This window comes from Etheostoma cragini, chromosome 9 (genome assembly GCF_013103735.1).
Source record: "Etheostoma cragini isolate CJK2018 chromosome 9, CSU_Ecrag_1.0, whole genome shotgun sequence".
NCBI classification, from domain to species: domain Eukaryota; kingdom Metazoa; phylum Chordata; class Actinopteri; order Perciformes; family Percidae; genus Etheostoma; species Etheostoma cragini.
In genome coordinates, this window is record NC_048415.1 from 24,648,344 (window position 1) to 24,671,779 (window position 23,436).

Below are 23,436 nucleotides of genomic sequence, written 5' to 3' on the forward strand. Positions count from 1 at the left end.
TGTGTGTGTGCGTGTGCGTGAAAGAGAGAGAGGTAGAGAGAAACAGATGGAGCCTTCTGTAGCTTTGTTGGTAGCCTCCCTTGTTGTTCATTGGTGAGGTCCGTGTGAGTGTTACCCGTGTTGGGGAGCAACAAATAAAGCTAACTGTAATTTGTTACAGTTACTGGTGCAAAAATGTGTAATTAAATTACAGTTACCTATGCAAATGTGTATGTATGTGGGGGGCACACCTGCATATTTTCTGTAAAAACTAGCTTATATGTTCTTCAAAACTGCATTCTTATAATCTTAATTCATGTAATGAAGAATTAAAAAAAAGGAGTTTGACAGGAAAATGTCAGATTGGATGCTTCATTTGGGCAGGCGCTGTGCTTGGTAGGCCACATGTCCCGTGCTGAGTCACACACACAGGCCGAGTGTGGCAGGGCAGCCCTCTAAACATCAGCTACTGGTTATCAGCTGTGGTTGTGACCGCACGCATCGGGTTAACCGCCACCACTAATAGATTCCATTAGATAACACTCACATGTACAGCAAGATCAGAGGTCGACCCTCAACAATAAGTTTTTCAATAAAAATAAAAATGAAGCAGTTTGACGATCATTCTTACAATGTCCGGTTCAAAAAGATTGGCAAATCAACAGCAAATAATAAATAAATTACACTCAAAAGGTCTAAGACAAATAAGTCCGTGAGGACCAACTATAGTCATTAGATCTGAGGAAAGTATTTTTGTAAGTTTTGATACTCATTCATTTTGGCTTAGGAGCGGCCCAAACGGCTCAGGTGCTGCACCTAAAAAGGATAACGGTTGGGAAAACCCTGCATGTATACATCCAGTGGGTGGTAGACTGTGTGTTTCTGCCAATCACATCTCCACATGATAAATTGGCCCAGCCGGTAAGTTCGATGGATAATAAATGAGTAAAGAAGTCCCAGGGTGATAAAGAAATTAAACTGATGGCCGCATGGGTAGCTCACTTGGTATAGAGCGTGTGCCCATGTGCAGAGGTTTTCTCCTTGACACAGCGGCCATGGGTTCAACTCCGACCTGCGGCCCTCGGCTGCATGTCATTCCCCCCCTCTCTCCTTTCATGATGTCAGCTGTCCTCTACAAATAAAGACCTCAAACTTCCCTAAAAAATAAATTGAAATGATATTGTCTTACTTCTTAAACTTGCACAGAATGCTTCATTATGAAACGCTGTAAGGCTAATTTCAGTGTTGACAAAGCGTTTAGCTGACTCTGAATATGGAACAGGAAGAGGTAATTGAAAAAAGGCAGCTGTGATACAATGCATTGAAACCAAATTAGAGCATTGCTAATTCAGAACAGCAAAAGCATGGCAATTACGTTTTACAGCCTCAAAGTAATTTGCACCAGTCAAAAGTGTTATTAAATTTGCATTAATGCACAATAGTGCTTCCATTTCTTAGGTGAAAACCTTTGGAGAGTCACATTTTCATATCTTCACAAGTCTTACCTGTAGTTAAAAAAAGAAAGAATCCTCAAAGCAACTTTGATGGCAGCCTTGTGTTTTTGGAGGAAATGCTCCGTCTTTCTTCCAGGTTTTGGTTTTAAATTTAGCAAACATGGCAAGATCCAAGTTGCCTTCTATCATAGGCATAGAATGGCACAGTTAAATTGTCTTTTACTTGATTTTCCTAAGCTGGTTTTGTGCCTGGTGCCACTTTTATCCTGGCTTCAGGGTCTGACTTGGGCCTGTGTCTATTCTTCCACCGACATCTGTTTTTATTTTCCCCCTCTATCCAACTAACTTAGCCTTTAATGTGACATACTTTTTGTCTTTCTGACTCAACTTCATGCATGAAACTCATTTCTTTCCAGAGGAAATCTCAAGGTCTGTACCTAATCATTTTAATGTTCTTCCAACAGTGCTTGTTTGTACTTGCATTCAGTGTGACTCTCTGTATTTATTCATTAAACATAGTTTTACATATACCCATAGCTGCCATACACACATTCCTCTGCATTTGCTTCTTCTTCTTCCTGCCACTAATAGCAAGTAACACACTGCTTTGTACAGGTTAGATCTCTCTAAAGCTCTGCACACTGGTAATCTTTTACAAAACATGTTTGTTACTCGCAGCTGCAGTTTCCACTTTTTTTCATTTGTAGGTTTAAAATGGCCTGAGCCCCCAATTTCATTCGATTTTACGCTCCCCCTCTGACGGAAATGTTGGCTTCGCAGTAGTATCTTTGTTGTGGCTGGAGTAAACTGATTGGCATTGGTGTCTGTACACAGCCACGGTCCATCAATAACCTGATTAAATGCGCGTCCATTTGGCCAAATCAAACAATCGTCCTTACAGCGTGGCTGGCTGCTTGCTGTCCAAATTTGAAACAAATGGTTTTGAGGGCAGACAGAGCGGTGGTTCTGATTATTTTTTTCTTGTTTTGGTCCAAAAGCGTTGATTTGTTAAAGCCGACCCTGTTGAACATGGACACTGATGGATCTAAATTGAATATCTATGATGAGTAATGTATAAAAATGAAGAGGGGGCATGGCTTCCTACCCAGATTGACCATGAACAATATTATTTGAATTGCTCATTTGTTGTTTACATGTTGCTTAGAATCTTTTTTACTGCCCATACATTTTTTTTTATTTTTTTTTCATTGCTTATAGGTTTACTTTGTGTTTTAATTTTAATAAATAAATTGACAAAAATAGAAGAAGGTAAAACTTGTTGTGGTGCTGATCTGACACACAACGCTTTGGGGTGTGTCACAGTTACCAAATAATGTCATTAGTTGAATCTACATATTAATTAGATCTGATATCTAAATGTCAAGCATGATCACAAATTAGATTAGTACATAGAAGCAGGAGAGAGGAGAGACGAAGGCTGAAACAGGAAAGCCAGTTAAGGTCACATTAAGTTATTAAGATTTTGTCTGAAAAAAATGTTATTATATAATCTATGAGAGAATAAAGATTTGGCGTTACAGAAAAGCTGGCTTATTGTTGAGCCTAGCCTGGGACCTACTGCCACAGACTGGAGTTTCCATAATGGTTCTGAATAACTACATCTCCACCTCCATTACATTCTATCCCTTCGCTCACAGCTCCTATTTATTCTTGTGGATATGACTTTCATGTTAATTGTGCCAATCATAAATGGTGTTTCATATCCGCAGTGTGGCTGACATAATCATCAGGGCTTCTCAATTAAACGAGGGCAGGGATGGGGTGGACAAAATAACACGGCGACAGGCTCAGGCGTGTTATGAAATCTATGCTACTGCCCGCCCTCACAGGCCTGGGCCCTGCTGATGAATAAAATCCACAAATTGTAAAAACCAAATCCCGGGGCTTCCAGGCTGTGATTTACTCGTTCTAACACTGCCTTCTTGGGATCCATTGGACTGTGTTGTTGGCTTTATGTGAGGTGGTTGTTTTTGTGCTAAAGCTAAAGGCTCTGAGCAAGAACAAATGTGGGCCTTGGGTCCAAATCCCTGCTGCTAACACAAGAGCTGTCTCCAAATATTGAATAAATTTAGCTTTGTACTTGCAACTCTACCCCTTAAGGCTCTCTCTCTTCTCTGTGTTGAGGAAATGAATGGTAATAATTGCTCCAGCACGCATCTCTACTTTTCCTACAGACCTTTTTGAGCAAGACGATACTTTTATAGTCACGAAGAGAAATGCCTTCAGCGAGATGATTCTTAAAAGTTCAGGGTGATTATTCTAAAACTGGAAGCTGTGCCAAGGTGTCTTCTGTTGAGGCGAAGGAGGGTGTGAAAGAGAAAATATATACACACAGTACAGATTTCCCTTTGGCAGACATCAAGTTATTCTATTTGATCAAGAACAAAAAAATCTACAATGTCATCTGTGTTCAGTGTATTCTGTAAGACTCCTCTTCTATAACTGGAGCCCCTCTGACTTATTATGACAAGCCAATCTGAATTAGCATCACCTCTTCCCATGTGTGCACTCTGTAGTACTGTATATTAAGAGGCAGCATGGAAAAGAGCATGAACTGCTGCTGGCTTTGAATAAAACAAGGCCAAGAACAAGAAGACTGAAAATGATCTCCTGGAAAAACAAGCACAATTGAACACTTGCTTTTTTTTGTCAAGTTTAAAGCTCTCTTCCCAAGGGCTCTGCGTTTATTTCTCACACACTCAGCTGCAGTTTCTACTTCTTTTCTTCTGTAGGTTTTAATTGACCTGATACCCCAATATTGTCTGATTTTATGCTCATGCGGCAACAGAAATATTGGCTTCCTAAAGGGGCTCAAAGCAATGTTGGGTGACGTTCCTTCTTCCATCCATCTTCATCCGCTCATCCGGTGTTGGGTTGCGGGGGAAGCAGCTCCAGCAGGGGACCCCAATCTTCCCTTTCCCGGGCCACAGTAACCAAAACTGACTTGAGTATCCCGAGGCGTTCCCAGGCCAGGTTGGAGATATACTCCCTCCATCTACTCCTGGGTCTTCCCGAGGCCTCCTCCCAGCTGGACATGCCTGGAACACCTCCCTAGGGAGGCGCCCAGGAGGCATCCTTACCAGATGCCCGAACCACCTCAACTGGCTCCTTTCGACGTGAAGGAGCAGCGGCTCTATTCCGAGCTCCTCACGGATTACTGAGCTTCCCACCCAATCTCCAAGGGAGACGCCAGCCCCCCTCCTGAGGAAACACATTTCGGCCGCTTGCATCCTTGTCACCACAAGTAACATGTTGTGACAAGCGACAGTGACAGAGGCACCTTCAATAGTACCTTTATCGTGCCAGGAGTTAACTGATTGGCATTGGTGTCTTTTCACAACTATGGTCCCACAATAACCTGATTAAATGCTTGTCCATTTGGCCAAATCAAACAATCCGGCAGTCAGTGTTTCTCCCTACAAACCCAGGTGGCTGGGTTGTTGCTGTTCAAAGAACTGATACATGATGTTGAGGAAGTTAAAACTTGTTCTGGTGCTGATCTGTCACTGTCTTGCCACTGTCCCTGGTGAGACCAGGAGCAGGTGTGGGACCTTGTTTGTGACACTAAAATAAAGATTTAGCTAAAGTCAAATCTTCCATGTTTGTACTTGCTCTCTTGAACACTGTCTTAACCAGAGCTGGCCCTAACCAATTTGGTGCCCTAGGCAAGATGTCAGTGTTTTTCGTCATAATCTTTTGGGGAATTTTGTCAACTTTTGTGGGGTTTTTTTCTCTCGAAATAGTGCCGTTCACATTGTTTTCTGTGCTTTTTTTCAATGTCTTTAGTGCATTTTCAGAAATCTTTATCATTTTCTCTGATGTTTTTGTTACTTTATTTTGGATTTGACTTTGACTTTCCTTCATTCATTTGGACTACTGGTGCTCCTAGCATTTGCCTATACTCCCTATGCCACGGGCCGGCCCTGGTCTTTAAATAGGTTGACTTCTGATGTATAGCATTTGGAGAAACAAGAACAAGGCAATTGTAAGAAGATTTTCTAAGAAGGATTAACTAGGCAGACACATAGCTCCATGGTACGAGTCAGAGTTACCAAATAAGGTTCCATTAGTAGAATCTACATATTAATTTGCTCCACTCGCGCAAATATCAAGCATGATTATCATGGCTTTAAGGAAACCAGTTACATAACATCCCTGTTAGATAGAAGCAGTCAGAGTGGTGCTGACGACGACACCTTCAGCGAGCTTTTTGTCTTATATTCTAACTGTTGAATAGTTTACATAACTGATTAACTAAGCATAATGGATTGAGAGGGTAGTAGTGGTAGCGTGTTATTATGTTGCGGTGAATCTCATTTGGGATGGACACAGTGTTGCAGCCAATCAGCCTCTCATTACCAGAGACGCCCTCTGAAGGTTACACTGTAATAGACTGCATCCTTCAAGGCAACTCCTGTAATGGGACACTACAGTAGCCGGGGGTGATTCTTTTTTCGTGGCACTCCTCCACACTTAAAGTGACTAAAAATGATTATCATTACATTGTTTGTATTAGTTTTAATTTGGTTCTGTTTCAAAGTAAAATTAGCTTACATTTGAGTTTTTTGTCAGGACTTTTTTTGTCCTTTGATTTTACTTGGCACCACTGCTGCGTTTGACAGCAGATGAGCCCCATTCCAGCTTCTCCTCTGCGTTAGCAGCTGTGAGCCACGTTGCTCTCACTGTATAGCCCCACTTTAGCTCTTTGAGCTGTGTAGAGGTCTGATCTGTGTCAGTCTTTGAGCTGTGCATCTTAAAACCTGTAAAAACACCTTGCTTGTTACTAAGACAACCGGTAACCGTGAGCTGCTGTCACCAGTTTCACATGCACCATAAGTAAGGGATAATGTAGAGCAATTATTACAGCGAAATCCACCCCAAAGGGTAATTTAGGACCCCCGACACCAAGCGGAAGTCAAAGAGTGATTTCCAGTTTTTTAACTGAACATTCATAATAATGTACGCACATAAAAGAAGGAGGCATCGTTTACATGAACTACATTTTTATATAACAGCAAACATTAAAAATCCCTTTGTTACATTTTCCTTATTACAAAGCCTGGTTGAATACTTGATTCTCATTGGTCAATCACGGCAATCTGTTGTCCTGGGGTTATAATAAATGTTCAGTCAAAATTGGAAATTAATCTTGGGGCACCCTTGAGCTGTCCTTAAGGCCCCCCAGGGTGACACAGCTCCTACTTTGTGAACATCTGCACCATAGTCTTTAGTTGAAGCCACGTTTTCAGGTTCATTCCAAGTCACATTTGACATCAGAGGTCAGTCCCTCCTGCTTTGCTTTTCAATTGTTTTCGGAGGTTATGTTGGGGAGTTATGATCAGTCCTCTGGTCTCACAGGACTGCAGGTCCTACAGTGAATAATAGATTTTATTTTAGCTTAGAGGATACTGCAGCATGCTTACTTGGCTTTAATATAGAGTAAAGGGTGTGGGACACAAGTGGTGGGCTCTTTGTTACTTACATTCTAGGCCAGGGGGGCTACAAAGGCTCAAGCAGACAAACAGCAGGCACTGTGGTTAAGGTTTTGGTCCCTTGAGTTCTGACTGTTCTCTGTCCCAGTGGAGAAGGTGTAAAAAAGTCTCATTTCTGTGGGCTACGAGCTCTGTTTTCCCATTGTATTATTTCCCAATAAAAAAACATCAAGTTTCATCAGTGGCAAATGTAAAACATACACTACATGTGGGTATGCTGTGTTTCAGTGCTGAGGAGCGAACACGGCACAGGGACACTACGGAGCAAGGGCACGGACGCCACAGTTTAGGGGAAAAGGAAGAACGGCACGGAGAGAGGAGGCACAGAGACGACAGCGAAGGATGGCAAAAATCATCACGCAGGTCTGACCGACACACACACACACACACATACAAAATGCCAAGTTAATGCCACTCAACAGATTACTATTGTTTTTTGCATTAAAGCAAATCTACCAGCCACTTGCATATTTTACCAACATTTGACTGTGTGTGTGTGTGTGGTCTAAATTCAGCACCATCTACTACACACACACGAACTGTAAAAATCAGACTAAAAGATGACAGAATTCTAATGTGATCGTCATCTTTGTCCTCAGCAGCAGCAGCAGGAGTAGGAGGGCCAGAGGTGAGGACAGAGACAGTCAGAGTAGACACAAACACAGGAAGGCCAAAAGAAATAGGAAGGACAAGGAGACCAAGATGTCTTCTGCTGACCAAGATAGGAAATTTAAATGACTGACATTCAGTCTTTTTTAATAGGATGAACTGCCTTGTGGCATCTTCCTGCATGTTTCATAAGAAAATGTGAGTTTTTTTTCAAAGAAGCAAAGAATAGAAGAAAATTTTATGTATACGTACGAGATGTTATGTTGCAACATCTTTAACTGTTTACTTTGTTGAGGTGAAGTAAGGCGTTTGTGTATGTCTTTTCTCACCGACGCTCTTTTTCAAATGACTTTATTGATCATTTAACCAAATGTACCATCAGATATACTACACAGGCAAGACAGACAGAACCACAGCAGATGGGCCTCAGACCATCCACTGATACACAGAAACCAAGTCAGTTTTTTTTTCTTAAAAGTAAGAAAATTAGTAAGGCCTCCACAATGTCACCTAATTAAATATTTTTTATAACACAACGATCTATTATTTTCTTTTTATATATATTTTTTTATTATTGCCGGTGGTTTGATAATTTAGCCATAGCTTCTGAAATAAAATATAAAAAAACTCAACACAGACTACTACTTGGCAATGTGTCTTCAGGTCAACAAATGAAGATGACAACTACTGTCAGTACAAACAGAATGGAGCCTACATTTAAAGGCCATACCACAAACAAACAAAAGAAACGTATTACAAGTGCTTGGATCGGTACTTTTTTTTAGACACCCAACATTTACAGTAAAGAAATATGAGGCCAACTTAACGCATACCCTAATATATAACTACTGGAATTGGCAATGTGTCCTGTGTCTTCTCGATCCGCCCACCCCACTCACTGGATGCTGTGCCAGAGAATGATCATGTCCTTCAGTCTCAGGCCTGGATTCTCCCTGTTCAGCGTTCCTGGAGGGGGCAAGTTAACCTCTGGTAACAATCCAGTCTCATGTTTGTCCCTCTTCAAACTCCTGGCAAAGTCTCAGCTGTCCATCAGAAGTGAGATGTCCATACAGCTATAGCACTATTCTAAGCTTCCACCACACAACAAGCTTAGGGTGGTCAGCAAGTCTCAAGCTCTGCCTTCCACATTCCTCGGTCAGTGCCAGCGAAGCAGCGCCTGACGACTTGGAGCACTGCTACAGCAGGCTGCCCGGCCAGGAGACGATGGTCAGGGTGATTCTGCCCCGAAGCTCCTTTAGAAGGCGCACCAACGCTGTGTGGGTCATTCCCCATGTACTCGTCCCGTTCACCTCCAGCAAGATGTCCCCACACCTACACAGAGCCAGATGGCCCACAAAAAAGCCTTGTTAATTTAAGATTATGTAAATGAACATGGGTACCAAGAAGTTACTTGGCAAATATATCACAAAACTCCTGGCAGCAGTTCTGGGTGGAACCAGAAAATCTCTTTTGGGGCGGTCCAGGATCAGACCCCCCGGCTCAGGTGCTGTCTGAATTCCAGTTGCTACAGCGACTAAGCCCACCCTATCATCTAATTCTGCGGGGAACAATGATGTTTCATATGTAAACCATTTAGTCACTAAATCTTTTTCCACTGTAATTTGTCCCATTTGTGAGGGGTGATGAACAGTTACATTCAAATTACCATTTTACCAAACCATATAAGTCATTATAAAATGCTTTATAATATGTTTTGTATATTGTTTTAAAGCGTTATAACCAGTCATGAGCGCTTATAACTATAATGATGCAGGGCAATACACAATAGCACATTATAAGTATATAAGCATTATAAGGACATAGGCATGAAAAAAATACTTTTTTTACTTGATCTTATAAGTCACTGTAAAAGTCCTTTAAATGTGTTATATTTATTGTTATTAAGCATTAGGAATATTTATGAGTACTTATAACTATACTCATAGAGCATAATAAGCAGATTATAACACATTGTACATGTGGTTATAATGCATTATAGAGACTGGCTCGATAGAAAGTTTCCCCCACCTAAATTACCACTCAGGGTTTTTTTTATGCGGCAATTTAAAAATGTGTATTAAACAAGTGGATGGAAATGCATGTGGATATACTAACAGCTATCTAAAAATGGGTTTTATAGTACCATCTTTTTGCAAACACAGTTTGTGTTGAAGCTAGTCTAAACCATTCTGCTCAGCAATGAAAGGTGACATACTCACCTTATCCTGCCATCATTGTAGGCCGGCGTCCCCTCCACGATGGAGCGGATAAAAAAGGATTGATTGCAGTTGACCTCTTCCTGACCGCCCACGATACTGAAGCCCAGGCTGCCAGAAGTGCTCCGCCGCAAGACAATGTCTTTGCAGCAGTAGAGATGCCTGCATGAGCCAAGAGAGAGAGATTAAAAACACTAATCTCTTAACTGCATCTTTGAATAATATAAACTGTGTATCCTTGCCGAGTGTGTGCCTAGTAGCTAGATTGCTGAAACCGGGCACACTCTGAAGACAAAGGCATGGCGCTCTATGAAGGAAGGTGTGACTTTCCTCCCAGGAAATGTAAAAAGAATCAAAAAGTGAGAGCAGTTGGACTTCTATATCAGTCCCACAAAGCTAGTGGAAATGACATTCAAATCCTTTTAGCTGCGCCGCCGGACTAGACTGCAATCCCATGGTGACTCAGAACTTGTTTTTTTATGACTGGTAATCAATTCAGTTTGAAAAGAAACCCATTTCTATTTCACTTTAAGCAGCAGCAGCAGTTGTTTATTGTTGTCAGTGAGCCGCTGTCTCCCTGACAACACATTTACTAAGACATACTAAGACATACACACATATGTTTCAATCCAATGGAAAGTTTCACTGATATAATAATAGGTGAATATTTAAGCTGAAAAGTTAGTTTGAAAGTATAATGAGTATTCTCTCCCCAGCTGGCTCTGTCAAATTTTCAGGTGGCACCAGCTGGCAGAGGTCAATAGGACCAGTGTGGGGAGGTTTAAATTATTAAAAAAAAGTGCATCCAGTGGACACAGAGACACAACAGGGGGTGCTCACCTAGGTAGCTGCAGCCATGACACCCACAGGGGCGAGTGATCGTCATTGGGCACTGGGCTCTTGGTGCTGTCTGTGGGTGAGGGCGTGAGACAGGGCGGCATTGTGCACTCCTGCAGGCTTTCCTCCGGAGGACGCATCTCCAAGACCTTGAGCACGACAGGAGACGAGGTGTTCTTCAAGTTGGCCACGGCTTCGCCTCGCGTCACCCCCGTCAAGTTCACCCCGTTCACGTTCAACAAGATGTCACCTGTGGAGGGGGGTGGGGAGGAAGTGGACAGCACAGCTCATCTTCTGCCCAGAGCTTCAGCGCTGATAAATGTTTTTATTTTTTCAAAAGCCCTCACACAGGGGACTTATCACCTGCCTGTTTAATATTCAACAACCTTCCTGCAACAACACAAAGGGATAGAAACCAAATGCCACCTGTGCTTTAAAAAAAAACAAAAAGCCTCCCAGCGATCTAAGTGGTGCACAGAAAAACAGACGGCAAGGTCCAGGCTGCTAGTGAGCAACTCAAAAGGACACCATTGCCCTTCGCAGACATGCAAATTAATAGTCTATTATAATACATAAACATGTTTCATCACCCCACCTGACTCTGCGATGTCCAATATGAATGTGCTCCTTGAACCACGCACAGGACAATCACACCCAATTTGCTTCTTTTTTTATAAAGTCTATTTTTTTAAAGTTGGATATGCTGCAATCAGCAGTTGTGGCTTAAATCTCTCCCCTGCCTCTAACTGCATTATAGCATATCACTGCTGTTGTAACATCCAGTTATTTTGGTGCTACTTCATGTTTTTTGCTCTATTTTAGAGCTGACTGATTTGAGGCACCAAAATAATTGAGTACTCCACACACACTCCTCTGGAACACAATGAGTCCTGAGCACTGCAATGCTAATGCTTGTTTGTCTTTAGAGCCAATTTGCAAAGCACTGAACCACAGAAGCTGAGTCTCGTCTACTGGATGAATACACTTGGTAATGAAACATGAATCTTAAGTGTTCATCAATTGCCACGTTCTGTTATATACAAAGTGTTCATCACAAAAGCCAAATCTATGACAGTCTGCCAGCAATAATGTGAGCTCCGGAGCGTCGCACAACAGTGGGCTACAACAAAAACAAAAACGAACACTCCCATCCCCGAAATGAGTAATTATTTGTACAAAAGCGGCAAACATGACAATCCTTCTAATAAAGATGTGCCCTAATATTCTAAAATATAAGATTGAGTGTGCAGGCAAGTATTGCAAGGAGGCGTTTTATTGGCAGTTACCTTTGCGGATGGAGCCCTCCTGTCCCACCACTCCATCAGAGTCCACGTTAGTGACGTAAATAGGGAGGTCCCACCCTCGGCTGGACATGCCACCCGCCACCGTCATACCCAGAGAGTCATACGGCTCCTTAGTCAGAGTAACTGTCTTCTCATAGCATGCAGGCTTCTGACAAGAGTCCTTAGAGAGAGAAAGAATTTGCAATGAAGGTGAAAATGAATAATGGAGATTTAAAAGCAATAGGGCTGTTTTTATGCATTGCCATGGGAGGTAATCTAAAAACATGCAGGACATTCATAATTGATTGGCTTCTTTCTTTGTGTATCCACATTCATATAAACACAGCAACTCAAGACTTAACATGATAGGAACGTAATTGTAACACCAAGGGCACCTTCTATAGACAGTATCATCTAATTAGACTGTGGCACATTTGCATATTGATAAAGGGCTGTTTTCTCTGGGACTTGCAATAGCCCCCTAACAGGAGAATTCATGTCAGTTCAGCCCATGCTATGCTATGGGAACAAGAGTCCAAATGACATAGACATAGCTGCTAATTAATGAATTTCACTTATTAGCATTACTGGTGAAGTGTACTATATGGCCGCTATTAGGACAGAGCGTCAAGTGCGTCTTCATTTTGTGTTCATGTTCGATATATGGAGCCAAGTGACATTATTAGTATTGGTGAACTTGGCTGTGTGTGGGATAAAGTGATTGAGATTTTAATTAGGACGAGTGAGTCTGAGTGTCAGATGGGGGAGAGCGAGGGAGTAATGAAGAACACACGGACACACTGAGGTCGATGGAATGTAGCCTTTGCTGCTTTCCCCATGTGCTGCATTCACACGACCGACCCTGGGGCACGCCACTGACTAGGGCTGTGTGCACACTTGCTGCCAACCTACACAATGCACTGTGTCTGTGGTGTACTATTGTATACACAACTGCGTGGTGTGCTTTTGTTTAAAAAAGTACACTGTCAGACAGCATATTTTCCAAAATGGGGACTTTCAATAGTGGTAGAAACTCTAATTGCGTCAGTAGTAATCTCTTAATTTCTGCTATTTTTAAAGGGTTAATGAGACAGCCCCTGGCTGGAGCATCATAACTGATGAGAGATGTACTGTATGTATTCTATTTTTGATTGCCAGAAACAATGTACTTTAACGCAAAGTGATCTACCGTGGCCTCCCTCTATGACTGTAAAACAAATTTTAAATAATCATTAGAATCAGAACATGTCTTTCAGGCAAGAATGGTGGAAGATACTCTTTATCGTGTGGGGTGATTGCTGATATGGTCGCAACAGTTCTCTCAGAGGAAGACTGGCCGTGGTACTGCTTGAATGACATGCTCAGCTTTGATGGAAGAACAATACCTTCATGGATCATTTGCACCTGAAAGGGAGTATTTATCACGGGGAGTGGAGACGGAGGAACAAAGCTCCTGTCTGTGTATTGCTACCGTTCTGGTCTCATGTGTATGTCTCTGTATGCGCTGCTCACCAGCAGTGTTTGCTCTATATCCACAGGGGAATATGGTGGGGGTCCGTCCATGCCCCACGGAGCTTCTTGTAAGATGTCTGGGGTTGGCAGGCAGATCTGACGAGACACGATGAAGTGGACACCCTCCTCGCTGGCCTGGAGAACATTTAGAGACAGCAGAGTTAGGACATGACTTAAAAAAGACATGTTTTTAAAAGCAAGGTTGAGAGTATTGTAGTATCGTATCCACGACATTCCACTTCCGGGATGGCTCTGCTGCCTCCGGAAATTACGCCGGACCACGCTGTTTTTGGCCGGATGTCCCTTACCTTCCGCTGTCTTTGTGATGGAAGTTTAAACTGCGGTGGACTATGGTTACCTGGTCCTCAGCTCTTTATAGGGTAAATCCAGATAGCTAGCTATACTATCTGTCCAATCTGAGTTTCTGTTGTTCTAAAACTACTTTTGAACGTTCCACCAAAACAAGTTCCTTCCTGAGAATATTTTGCAGTTGCTCGGTCCGGTGCTTAGCGCCACCCAAGAAGATGTTTATTGGTTTAAAGAAATGCCAATAAACCAGAGCATGTTATTCCTCATGCCATGCTGTGTGGACTCACCAGACCTTCCTCCGCAGCCCTGTGAAGGAAGGTGTTGCAAGGCAAGACTAAGAAGATTTATACCACTCTTGCTTGTCAAATAAGGCTACAGCTAACAGCCGGTTAGCTAAATGTAGCTTAGCACAAAGATTGGAAATAGGGAAACAGCTAGCCTTCACCTAACACGCTAAATCTTGTTAATTTAATCCCTAGAAAAAGCTTAGTGTAAAAAACAAAGAGTAAAATGTTAGGCAACCAGCGGAGAATCCAGAAAGTTAACGACCGCCGCTAAGAAATAGTTTGCCTTGTTGAATTGTTCTTTTGGGGTTTTGTACAGATCAAAAAACAAGATGGCAAGATAACTTGTTTAATAGTGGCCTTTAGATGTGCTGGAAGGTGGATTTTACCTTCAGCTACAGCCAGGCTAGCTGTGTTTCACCTGTTTGGTTCATGCTAAGCTAAGCTAACTAACCAGCTGCTGGATGTAGCCTTGTATTTAATGGAAAGATATGAGTCTGGTGTCAGTCTACTCTTTACAAAAAAAACAAATAAGCATATTCCCCAAAATGTTGAACTAAACGGGTCATAAAACAATTGTTGTTGGTCCACGTTACAAAATGGAATTCCATTCATGATGCTACCTGCATTGAAATATTACGTTTAAAATGTTTTTTTTCTAGGTGATCTAGCTAGTTAAAGAGAGATCCAAAGGAAAACCATGATTATTCATATTTTAAATATAGCTGCCACCCATGTAATCTATTTAAGTCTCTCTCTGTGACTCCACACTCCTTCACATACAAATGGTCCAACAGTCACACAGACGGGCTGGCTGCTTCCCTCTCCCCCCACTCTGTAATTCCTCTGAGATTCCCCTGGTTTCTGTAGCACAGAGCTGATTCCTGAAGTAGCCAGGCCAGCCCATTATTGCCTTAACTGAACTAATTTAATTTCTTCCCTACCAGTTGGTAATCTGTGACAGAAAGGGACTGCTCTGAGAGGCCATGTTGGCTCCACAGAGACCCTGAAGAGGCCAGTCTGACTGCTCAGACAGGAACTCCGGGCGCAGAGACGCTGTACAGTCAGCCGCAAACACACAGCAATTAACTACGATTAACCACAAAACACACCACCATTGACTGGCATCAACCAGGAACCAGAGGCAGCCGCATGGCCCGGTCCATTAGGGAATCACCACAATTAAATACTATTAACTGCACTGAGTGCAGACACAACTGCACAGCACAACACAATTAGCCTGAATCACCACAATTATCTTTACTACCTCAGGGACCCGGGGTAAGAACAGAACACAGTTATTTATGGTCTGTAACAACATGTGGACTTATTTGTCTGTTGCAACTATGTCCTTTTGTAGAATGCTACGAGATCATATGATGGATTTGTTTAAAGGAGGACCTGCTGACTAGGGCTGGGGCAATATGCTTGTGTCCCAATTTGATCATTTCGTTTAATTTGTACTGCGATTTGTTAGTATTGAGTAAAGCGATTAATAATATATTTCTAAAACATAATTGTTTTCTAAAAAGAATGCACATGAGATGTCAATCAGTCCGACATTTGTTTCATCTGTAGTATATAACGTGTATTATCTGCGTTTTTTGCTGTTAAACCAAACGGATATGATGTAGTCGCCGTCGGTGGTACCACGTGAATAGAAAATAATTAGGTGAATCATTGGTAAAAATAATTAAATCGATAAATAAAGTATCGATCGGCGGAAAAGAATCGGTTTGAAAAATCGTCATAGGTAAAATCCCCGTACGTACATGAATCGAGACGTAATGCTAACTCACTGACCTGGATGAGCAGAGCAGCGTGTTCCGGTGCTCCGTAACGTAGATCGTGCCCGTTGATGGCTAGCACGCGGTCGCCAACGCACAGCTGTCCGTCGCGTGCTGCCAGGCCGCCCTCCAGCAGGTGGAAGATGAAGACGCCGTGCTCCTCGGGCCGCCTCACTAGCTTAATGCCCAGCTGCTCATCTGGAGTGGATTTATTCAGGACCACATGGATGCTATCATCCCTGATAGGATGGTGGGGTAAGCCATGAGACGGGTGGCCCCCGGCGACATCGTGGCCGTTCCCGTGGCCGTGTGGGTGGCTGTGCGAGCGGTAGCGATAACGCTGTTCTCTGAGAACAGTCAGCCGGAGGAGCTGGCAGGGCTGTTTGAGCGTTGCCACGGCGTAGCAGTGGGGTACGTTGCTGATGTCAATGCCGTTTACCTGACAGGGCAACAGGGATGCAAATTAACTCATCTTCTTTCATGGTTGTTCATCCTGTATTACATTCTGGAAAGACTTAAAAAATGACATAGTATCTAAAACAACACATGCAATCACAGTTGAGGGGAAAATATTATCACCTACTTCGAATGTAAAGATTGGAACTTATGTCATGTTGTAAAGCTGTTTCTTTTATTAAGTAAAAGTTCCATGTTCACGAAGCTAAATGCTCTAAATCAGTCCCATAATTTACATTGTTGATATGTACTTTCATTCCGAGTCCAAGACAAGACCGAGTCCAAAAGGTTTGAGCCCGAGTCAAGACCGAGTCCAGGACAGAAAAAAAGGTCTTACGCTAGACAGTATTAAGAAAATCCCTTTGGGTTTCACTTTCCCTCCAATATTGTTATCAACATAATAAAGACAGTTGGACTCGGTCAAGACCAAAATCCATATTTGGCAAGACCAGTGGCCGAGACCGAGACAAGTCTGAGTCCAAATACTAGCGAGTCCGAGACAAGTCCGAGACCCTAGAAAAATATTCCGTGACCGGACTCGAGTACTACAGCCCTGGTAACTACCTGTCTGTTTAACAGTAATCAATAACTACCTACCAATAAGTAATTTTTGTGTACCATATTATAAAGTGTTTCCCTAATATCTACCCGGAACTAGGGCTGGGCAATTTATCGATATATCGATATTGTGGTATGAGACTAGATATTGTCTTAGATTTTGGATATTACAATATCGTAGTATGACACATGTGGTGTCTTTTCCTGGTTTTAAAGGCTAAATTACAGTTAAGTGATGAACTTTTCTGAACTCACCAGACTGTTCTATTATTTACCTTTACCCACTTAGACATTATATCAACATTACTGATGATTATTTATCTATAATCTAAGCGTGAAGATATTTTGTCAAAGCACCAATTTTCAACGTTAGAATATTACCGTAGTATTGATATCGAGGTATTTGGTTAAGAAGATCGTGATATCCAATTTTCCCCCCTATCACCCAGCCCTACTCAGAACTAACCCCATTTTCATTTTTAATCATTTATTTTTGTTTAAATGATTATTTTCCTATTTTAGCAAAAACATGGATGCAGTTTAAAATTGGGATTTTGATTACTGCCTACTGATTTGTGCAAAACGTTGTGTCTGTGCTACCTTCAGGATCATGTCCCCAGGCAGCAGGCGCCCATCCCGGGCAATGACACCTTCTCTGTAAATGTCCTGGATGAGGATGCGGACCAAGGGGGTCTCATTGCCGCCGACGATGCTGATGGCCAGCGGTTCTGTGGGAACCACCCGCGTGATCTTAATACTGGTGAGTTCTCCGTCAGGGATCAGGTGGTGCAGCTGAGGAAGAGCCAGCACTAAGAGAGAACGCGCGGGGGACAAGAAAGGCGGAGTTAAGTCCTGAATTTGAATGTACAACGACATACAAAATCCAGTTTGACAAACAGAGGAGGAAGTGGGAGAACGAGAGACACGTGGGGGGGGAGAAAGAGTTTTAGACCGTGTGAGAGATCTACAGTGGAACCAGCTGTCTCAACTCCCTCAGGTTACTAAAACAAACTTGTACAAGCCAAGAGGGAAAAATTGACTTGGCTGATTATCCTGCTCAATGTTTGTATCATTAGTCACATACATCTGTAGCGAGCATGCTTGGGAAAACCCTCAATTTCAAATTTCCGCAAGGTTTATTACTTGGGCGGGGATGCAAGTACAGTTGTAATACGTGAAATATTCATTGCACAGTGAAAGTGTTGAAAAGGCAATATATCGACTAGTCTCGTGAGGTACTCACAAATGTGTAACTCCCAAGAAATTGACATTAGTAGCAGATTCTTTTCTCATCAACCAGAGAGAATAATAATGATAACAATAAATATGTTACATAACCAAATAATGTGGGTTAATAAGCATACAAACATCATTATACACCTTGACATTTCTGAGGAATGTGTACTTCTGTGTCTGCTAGTTTCATCTCATTACACTGTGCAAGCCCCCTTCCCCTCATGCCCAGTGTTGAATTCCACTAAGCAGCAGAATGACACATCCTAAACTGGACCATGTGGAGGTGGGTGGGGATCTTAGCCAGTACATGACAGGAAAGATGTATTCCTCATCACTTCTTTTTCTCTGGTTATGAAGAATGTCTCTCTCTCTCTCTCTCTCCTTACTCCCTCTGTGTCTCGTGCTCCGTAGCCTCAGCCGTTCCTTCTACTCACGCTGCACTTTCTCCATTCCAAAGTCAATATTTCTTCTTTATCGCAGCAGACTGCTTCTAGGGTGGAGACCACATTGACACAGAGACCCGCAGCCATTATGTAACCCTTCCTCCTCTCCTTCACACACCCTCTATCTGTCTTCATCCCATCATTTCTCTTTTGTGTTTTCAGCCACTTCTCCATCCATGTGGACATTACTATGCCTTTATTTTCCTTTTCTCCACTGTCTTTGTCTGTATCCTCCTTCCCCTCCATTTGAACTGTATGAATCTATCTCTACATTAACGTTCCGTCCTCTCTGTCTATCTTTGTCTCTCCAGCGGCAGGCAATGAATATTTAATCTATCCTCTCAGCCTCCTCTGTGATGGCCCCAGAGAATAATCTAGTCCCTGATCATTCCCCATCCTTCATTCTTACGTAATACCCCATTCCTTGTCCTCTTCCCGTCACGCTGCAGCTCTACTTCCACATTATATTCTCTCGTGGTTGACTATATTTCCTTAACTTTACTGTCATGGGGTTCAGGCTGTGGATACATTTAATGTATGTGTAGAGCACATTTCCTCAACTACATAACATCTACCATGTTAAGAGCACAGCCCTCCCTGGGGACTACTCCATCAAGTTGGTGCAAACCTGTTGACCCTGGCTGTGTTGGAAGGAGGAGGAGAGGAAGATGGGGTGCAGGGTGAACAGAGCAGGAGATGAAGAAGGAAAAGAACTGGAGGTGGAGGGGAGAAGGACATCAGCTTTTTCTCCAGTGACCTCCCGTATCCCATCTATGTCTAAAGAGCCTCAGGCTACCGCTCTCCCTTCTGATCCGTCACTAGTGATGCACAAGTGGACTTATGCAATCTGCATCTGAATTATTAAAGAAACATATGCTGCTGTTACACTGTGGGCTCCCAGCCCTCCCCGTACAGTTGAGGGAACACACACACACACACACACACACACACAAACACACACACACACACACACACACACGCACACGTTGAGCCCTCTCTTTAGGGAATCATGAAGTGCAAATGCAGCAGTAACTTCAAGAAACAATACAACAAATTGCACAATGCAAGCACAAAAAAAATACATGTAAACCCTCCGGTTTTCCTTGGATTAAATTTAACCCCTTTCAAAAATGTCTATATCAGAAATATGGTATTCTTTTTAACCAAATGACCACAAAAAGGAAGGATTCCATGCAACGCTTTTTGCAAATACAATTAATGACTTTCATTGAATTTCGGGTTGAAATTGAAATGGTTTCAAATCAGCATCCTACCCAAACTCATCCACTCAACATACGTTCTTCTGATCTTAACTATAAGTCAAAATAATTAATAATTTCTGGATTTCAAAAAGTAGTGTAAAACTAGTGGTAGTAAGGTGGTGGTAGTGAAATAATAATAAAAAAGTGTTGCAAATGTAAAAAAAGGGTAAAAGAAAAACTAGGTGTTAATCATTTTGACCTGGGAGGACAACACAAGGGTTAAAGATACAAAGGCGGGAGAAGAGATGCAGGCAGGTCTGATCCATACCTTCCTGTGGCACATTGGAATTTCTGGCATTGTCTCTCTCCTCAGACGTCTCGTTGCTCACGGCGTTGCCACTCTTTGTCCTCCGCAGGACACTGAACGCCCGGTTCAACCTCCTGAAGGAACGGCTCCTCACTGAGGAACGGTCAAAGTTTCGGACTGCAGAGAACACAGGGGAGAAGGAGAAGCCCTTTATAGATTGCCTCACACTCAACATGCCCGGACATGTCTGAATCTGCCTCTTCAAAGCGGTTCAAAGGCCTCCTCCTGGTGTAGGGACTGTAATCTGGGCTGCTGTGTTAGGGTGTTGGAGATCGTTCAACTGCGGTATGTTTTCAGCAATCTTGATAGTGAGATAGTGCTTAGCCAATGAATTTGAAACAATATTAAAAGAACCGTTTTGAGTTTTTGAACTCTAATGGCCCCATAGAGCATTGTTCTTACCAGAATGGGTCTCTGTTCTGTTTTGTTTCATACATGAGGACGCACACGTGTAAAATGTTACACATTTGTAGTTATAAACACAACTTAGACTACCTTTTAAGTTCAAGCAAACAGTTCCAAAGCAACATTATAATTAATTTGGAGTCATGTTTCTGGCCACCTGATGTATTTAAGTCAGACTTTTACGCTCTTTTAGCTCATTTTTGGTCAATACCAACTTCTGAAGGAAATAACTGGCCCTTTAGCAGCTAAATGTTCAACTGTGTTCATCAGGTAGTTGTTGAATGTTCTGCTGGTTGCTGTAGAGCAGGTAGTGCACTGTGGGTTTTGAGAGCTGTTTGGCTGCCTGCTGCTGACCATAACAACGCCGAGCGGTGAGAGGGACCCCAACAATTAACAACTAAACAGTGATCTGAAACTCCCAAGCCGATTCCGATGTCTACAGTACATTCAGGGTATGTCTTGATACCAAACACAGGTCATTTGAGTCAGCTGTCTCTGTGACTTAATTGTTTAACTGTAACTGATCCACATCCAGTGTATTTGAATGGTGCATCCCTACACATGAACGTAAACAATGCACGATTTGAAATAATCAACCAATCGGCGACAAAACAATGAAAGAAATGCATGATCAAAACGGATGTGAACAAAGTTATGTTTACATCCAAGATAACACGGTGCACCTTTGAGTCTTAAATTTAACTTTTTTGCCTGACAGCCTTTTGTACCTACTCTCTATATTGTGACACCGCACTGAAAGAAATGAGGGCACCATCTGTTTTTGCCTCAAGTCCATCCTTTTCTTCCCAGTTTTATTTTCTACACAACTTTCAAACAGCTCAAATAATGTAACTGTTTTTGCTTTCAACGAGTGGCTCTTTAATTCATAAAGCTAATCCATGCGGAGTATAGTTGCATGGTTGTGTAACTACAGCAGTGATGTAACACATTGTGGACTCTATTGACCAAATCTAAAAGAGAGCCTCCCAGTGAGACAGTTGTCTTGTACTTTGCTTTCTGACAGACAAGACTGACAGGAGGCTGCTGAGGAGAGGTAGCAGCCTGTAGCCGGGCTGCACCGAGCACGGGGCAGCATGCCTCTGCGGCGCCCTCCTCCCTCCCTCGCCCCCCTCCCTCCCTCTGCGGGCTCTGGGAGATGCGAGAGCTCCTGACAGCCACATTATTCTTTAAAAGCGCCAGCCGCTACCGGAGCTGTCAGCTTGTTCAGCAGTAGTGGTGCTTGTGGTAGTTGCGGGCGCTCAGCCGGTCCGACCTAAAGTGCTTGTGCAGCGTCACTTTGTGTCCCCACTGCATGCACACTCACGTTAGGGGGGGGGGGGGGGGGGGGGGGGGGGGGGGGGGGGGGGGGGGGGGGGGGGGGGGGGGGGGGGGGGTAGCGGGGGGCTGGGGCAGATGGATGGAGGGGCAGAGGGGGAACACTTGTGACCGCTTCCTGGTTTCACAGGCGGGAGAAATGGAGGTAGTAGGCTGATCACATCATTAGGCGTTAGCACACACATTGGGCTATATTTAACCTCCCTCTCCTTCCATTTCTCCTTGACTGCATAATGTACCTGCCCTCTCAGTGACTTTCTCTCTCTGTGTTTATCTACTGTTCTCCACAAAGTGAGATTTTATGGATTTGTGGGAAATAACACAAGGCAGCAGAGCTAATTGGTTAATAGGATTTCTATCAGAGACCATTAGAAGGAACAAAGACTGTTTTTTGAGGTTGGACAAGCTCCTGGGTTATACGTTAGAAGTCTGCAGGTGTAAAAGTATGCTTGAACATAGATCATTGGCATCATTTCTTTGTCACTGGGTGACTATGTAACTGTGACTAGAAAGCTCTTGACTGTCTATTGATTTTCAATCGGTCACCCTGGTAAACACCCGCTCCCCCTGGCTCTCTCACTGGCGTCAGATAGCTACGGTGTAACGTCACGCGGAACTGAACAGGACCGCAGACAAACTCACACTCACTCTTCTTGGAGCTGCTGCGGGCGGCCAGGCTGGTCGTACTGCCTGACTGACTGTTGTCCTCCATGCTGGGGTCGAAGGCGGGGTTGACCAGACCGGGCTCGTCTGATAGGAGGGCCACGGCGGCCGAGGCGGGGCCGTCATTGGGCAGCGTGGCGATGGTGAGTTCTGACGTGCTGTCGGTGCATTCGCCCTCTTGCGAGCGTCGCTTCCTGTCTGCTGAGAGCCCATAGTGAGAGGCCCCTTTACACCTGCACACAGGGGTCAAAAGGTCAGTCTGGAACTCAGATCACACAGTTGGCATGGTGCATTTAACACGGGACATGCTGATGAAATGATGGATGATGGTGATCTGACACAGGATGCTTACATTCTTTAGTGTCAAACGCAGCATCAGCATCACTTTTTACAGTAGAGAGAAAGTAAAAAAATACATGTTACGGGGCCCCTGGTGTACCGCCTGGTTGAGCGTGCTCCCCATGTACTGGGCCTCATCCTTGCAACAGAGGCCCGAGGTAAAATCTGCCCTTTTCTGCATGTCATCCCCCTCTCTCTCCCTCTTTTCTATCTTCGGCTGTTCCATCCATTAAAAGGTAAAAAAAGCACCCAAATTATATTTTACTAAAACAAATTGATGTCACAGCTAATGAAAAGGTCACATTCTCCAGATGAAGATGATAATCTGAGGAGATTCCCCTCCAGCTGGAGGATTTTTCTGCACGCTGACCTCTATCTTCTGCTTTGGGACTGTCTCACACAAAGATCCACGCCGCCTGTACAATAACAACAAATATGGCTGAATTTATTCCTTGGTGCTCTCACTGAGAATTCATACAGCATCTCTCTGAGCATATTTCATATTTACTCATTTCTGTTGCTTGCACACTTTCATTTGTGTAGCAGTATCGGTACAAATCACATGAGGGTTGGATTTTCTCTGTGGCAGTGAGTGTGAGCATCACTGACAGATGATTGTCTACAAATGTAAGCAAACACCTGCTAGACA

The 23,436-nt window shown here is 43.2% G+C and overlaps 2 protein-coding genes across 7 annotated transcripts in view; one reads left to right on the top strand and one right to left on the bottom strand.

Moving 5' to 3' along the window:
• fip1l1a (FIP1 like 1a (S. cerevisiae)) overlaps positions 1 to 8,177 on the top strand; it is a 28,833-nt gene extending 20,656 nt beyond the window's left edge. The window contains exons 12-13 of one of the 3 annotated variants that reach the window (XM_034880937.1): positions 7,175 to 7,309; positions 7,546 to 8,177. In XM_034880937.1, coding sequence (XP_034736828.1) covers positions 7,175 to 7,309; positions 7,546 to 7,684 — 274 coding nt within the window. In that variant the 3' untranslated portion in view covers positions 7,685 to 8,177. The remainder of the gene's footprint in view (positions 1 to 7,174; positions 7,310 to 7,545) is intronic. The other 2 variants (XM_034880938.1, XM_034880939.1) reach the window with 2 other exon arrangements.
• Positions 7,891 to 23,436, bottom strand: part of lnx1 (ligand of numb-protein X 1) — a 43,502-nt gene continuing 27,956 nt past the window's right edge. For 2 of the 4 annotated variants that reach the window (XM_034880922.1, XM_034880924.1), the window contains 9 exons: positions 22,428 to 22,681; positions 20,007 to 20,162; positions 17,398 to 17,606; positions 15,800 to 16,222; positions 13,404 to 13,538; positions 11,895 to 12,072; positions 10,612 to 10,858; positions 9,775 to 9,933; positions 7,891 to 8,887 (listed from right to left, as the gene is read on the bottom strand). In XM_034880922.1, the coding sequence (XP_034736813.1) occupies positions 8,752 to 8,887; positions 9,775 to 9,933; positions 10,612 to 10,858; positions 11,895 to 12,072; positions 13,404 to 13,538; positions 15,800 to 16,222; positions 17,398 to 17,606; positions 20,007 to 20,162; positions 22,428 to 22,681 (1,897 nt within the window). In that variant the 3' untranslated portion in view covers positions 7,891 to 8,751. The remainder of the gene's footprint in view (positions 8,888 to 9,774; positions 9,934 to 10,611; positions 10,859 to 11,894; positions 12,073 to 13,403; positions 13,539 to 15,799; positions 16,223 to 17,397; positions 17,607 to 20,006; positions 20,163 to 22,427; positions 22,682 to 23,436) is intronic. The other 2 variants (XM_034880923.1, XM_034880926.1) reach the window with 1 other exon arrangement.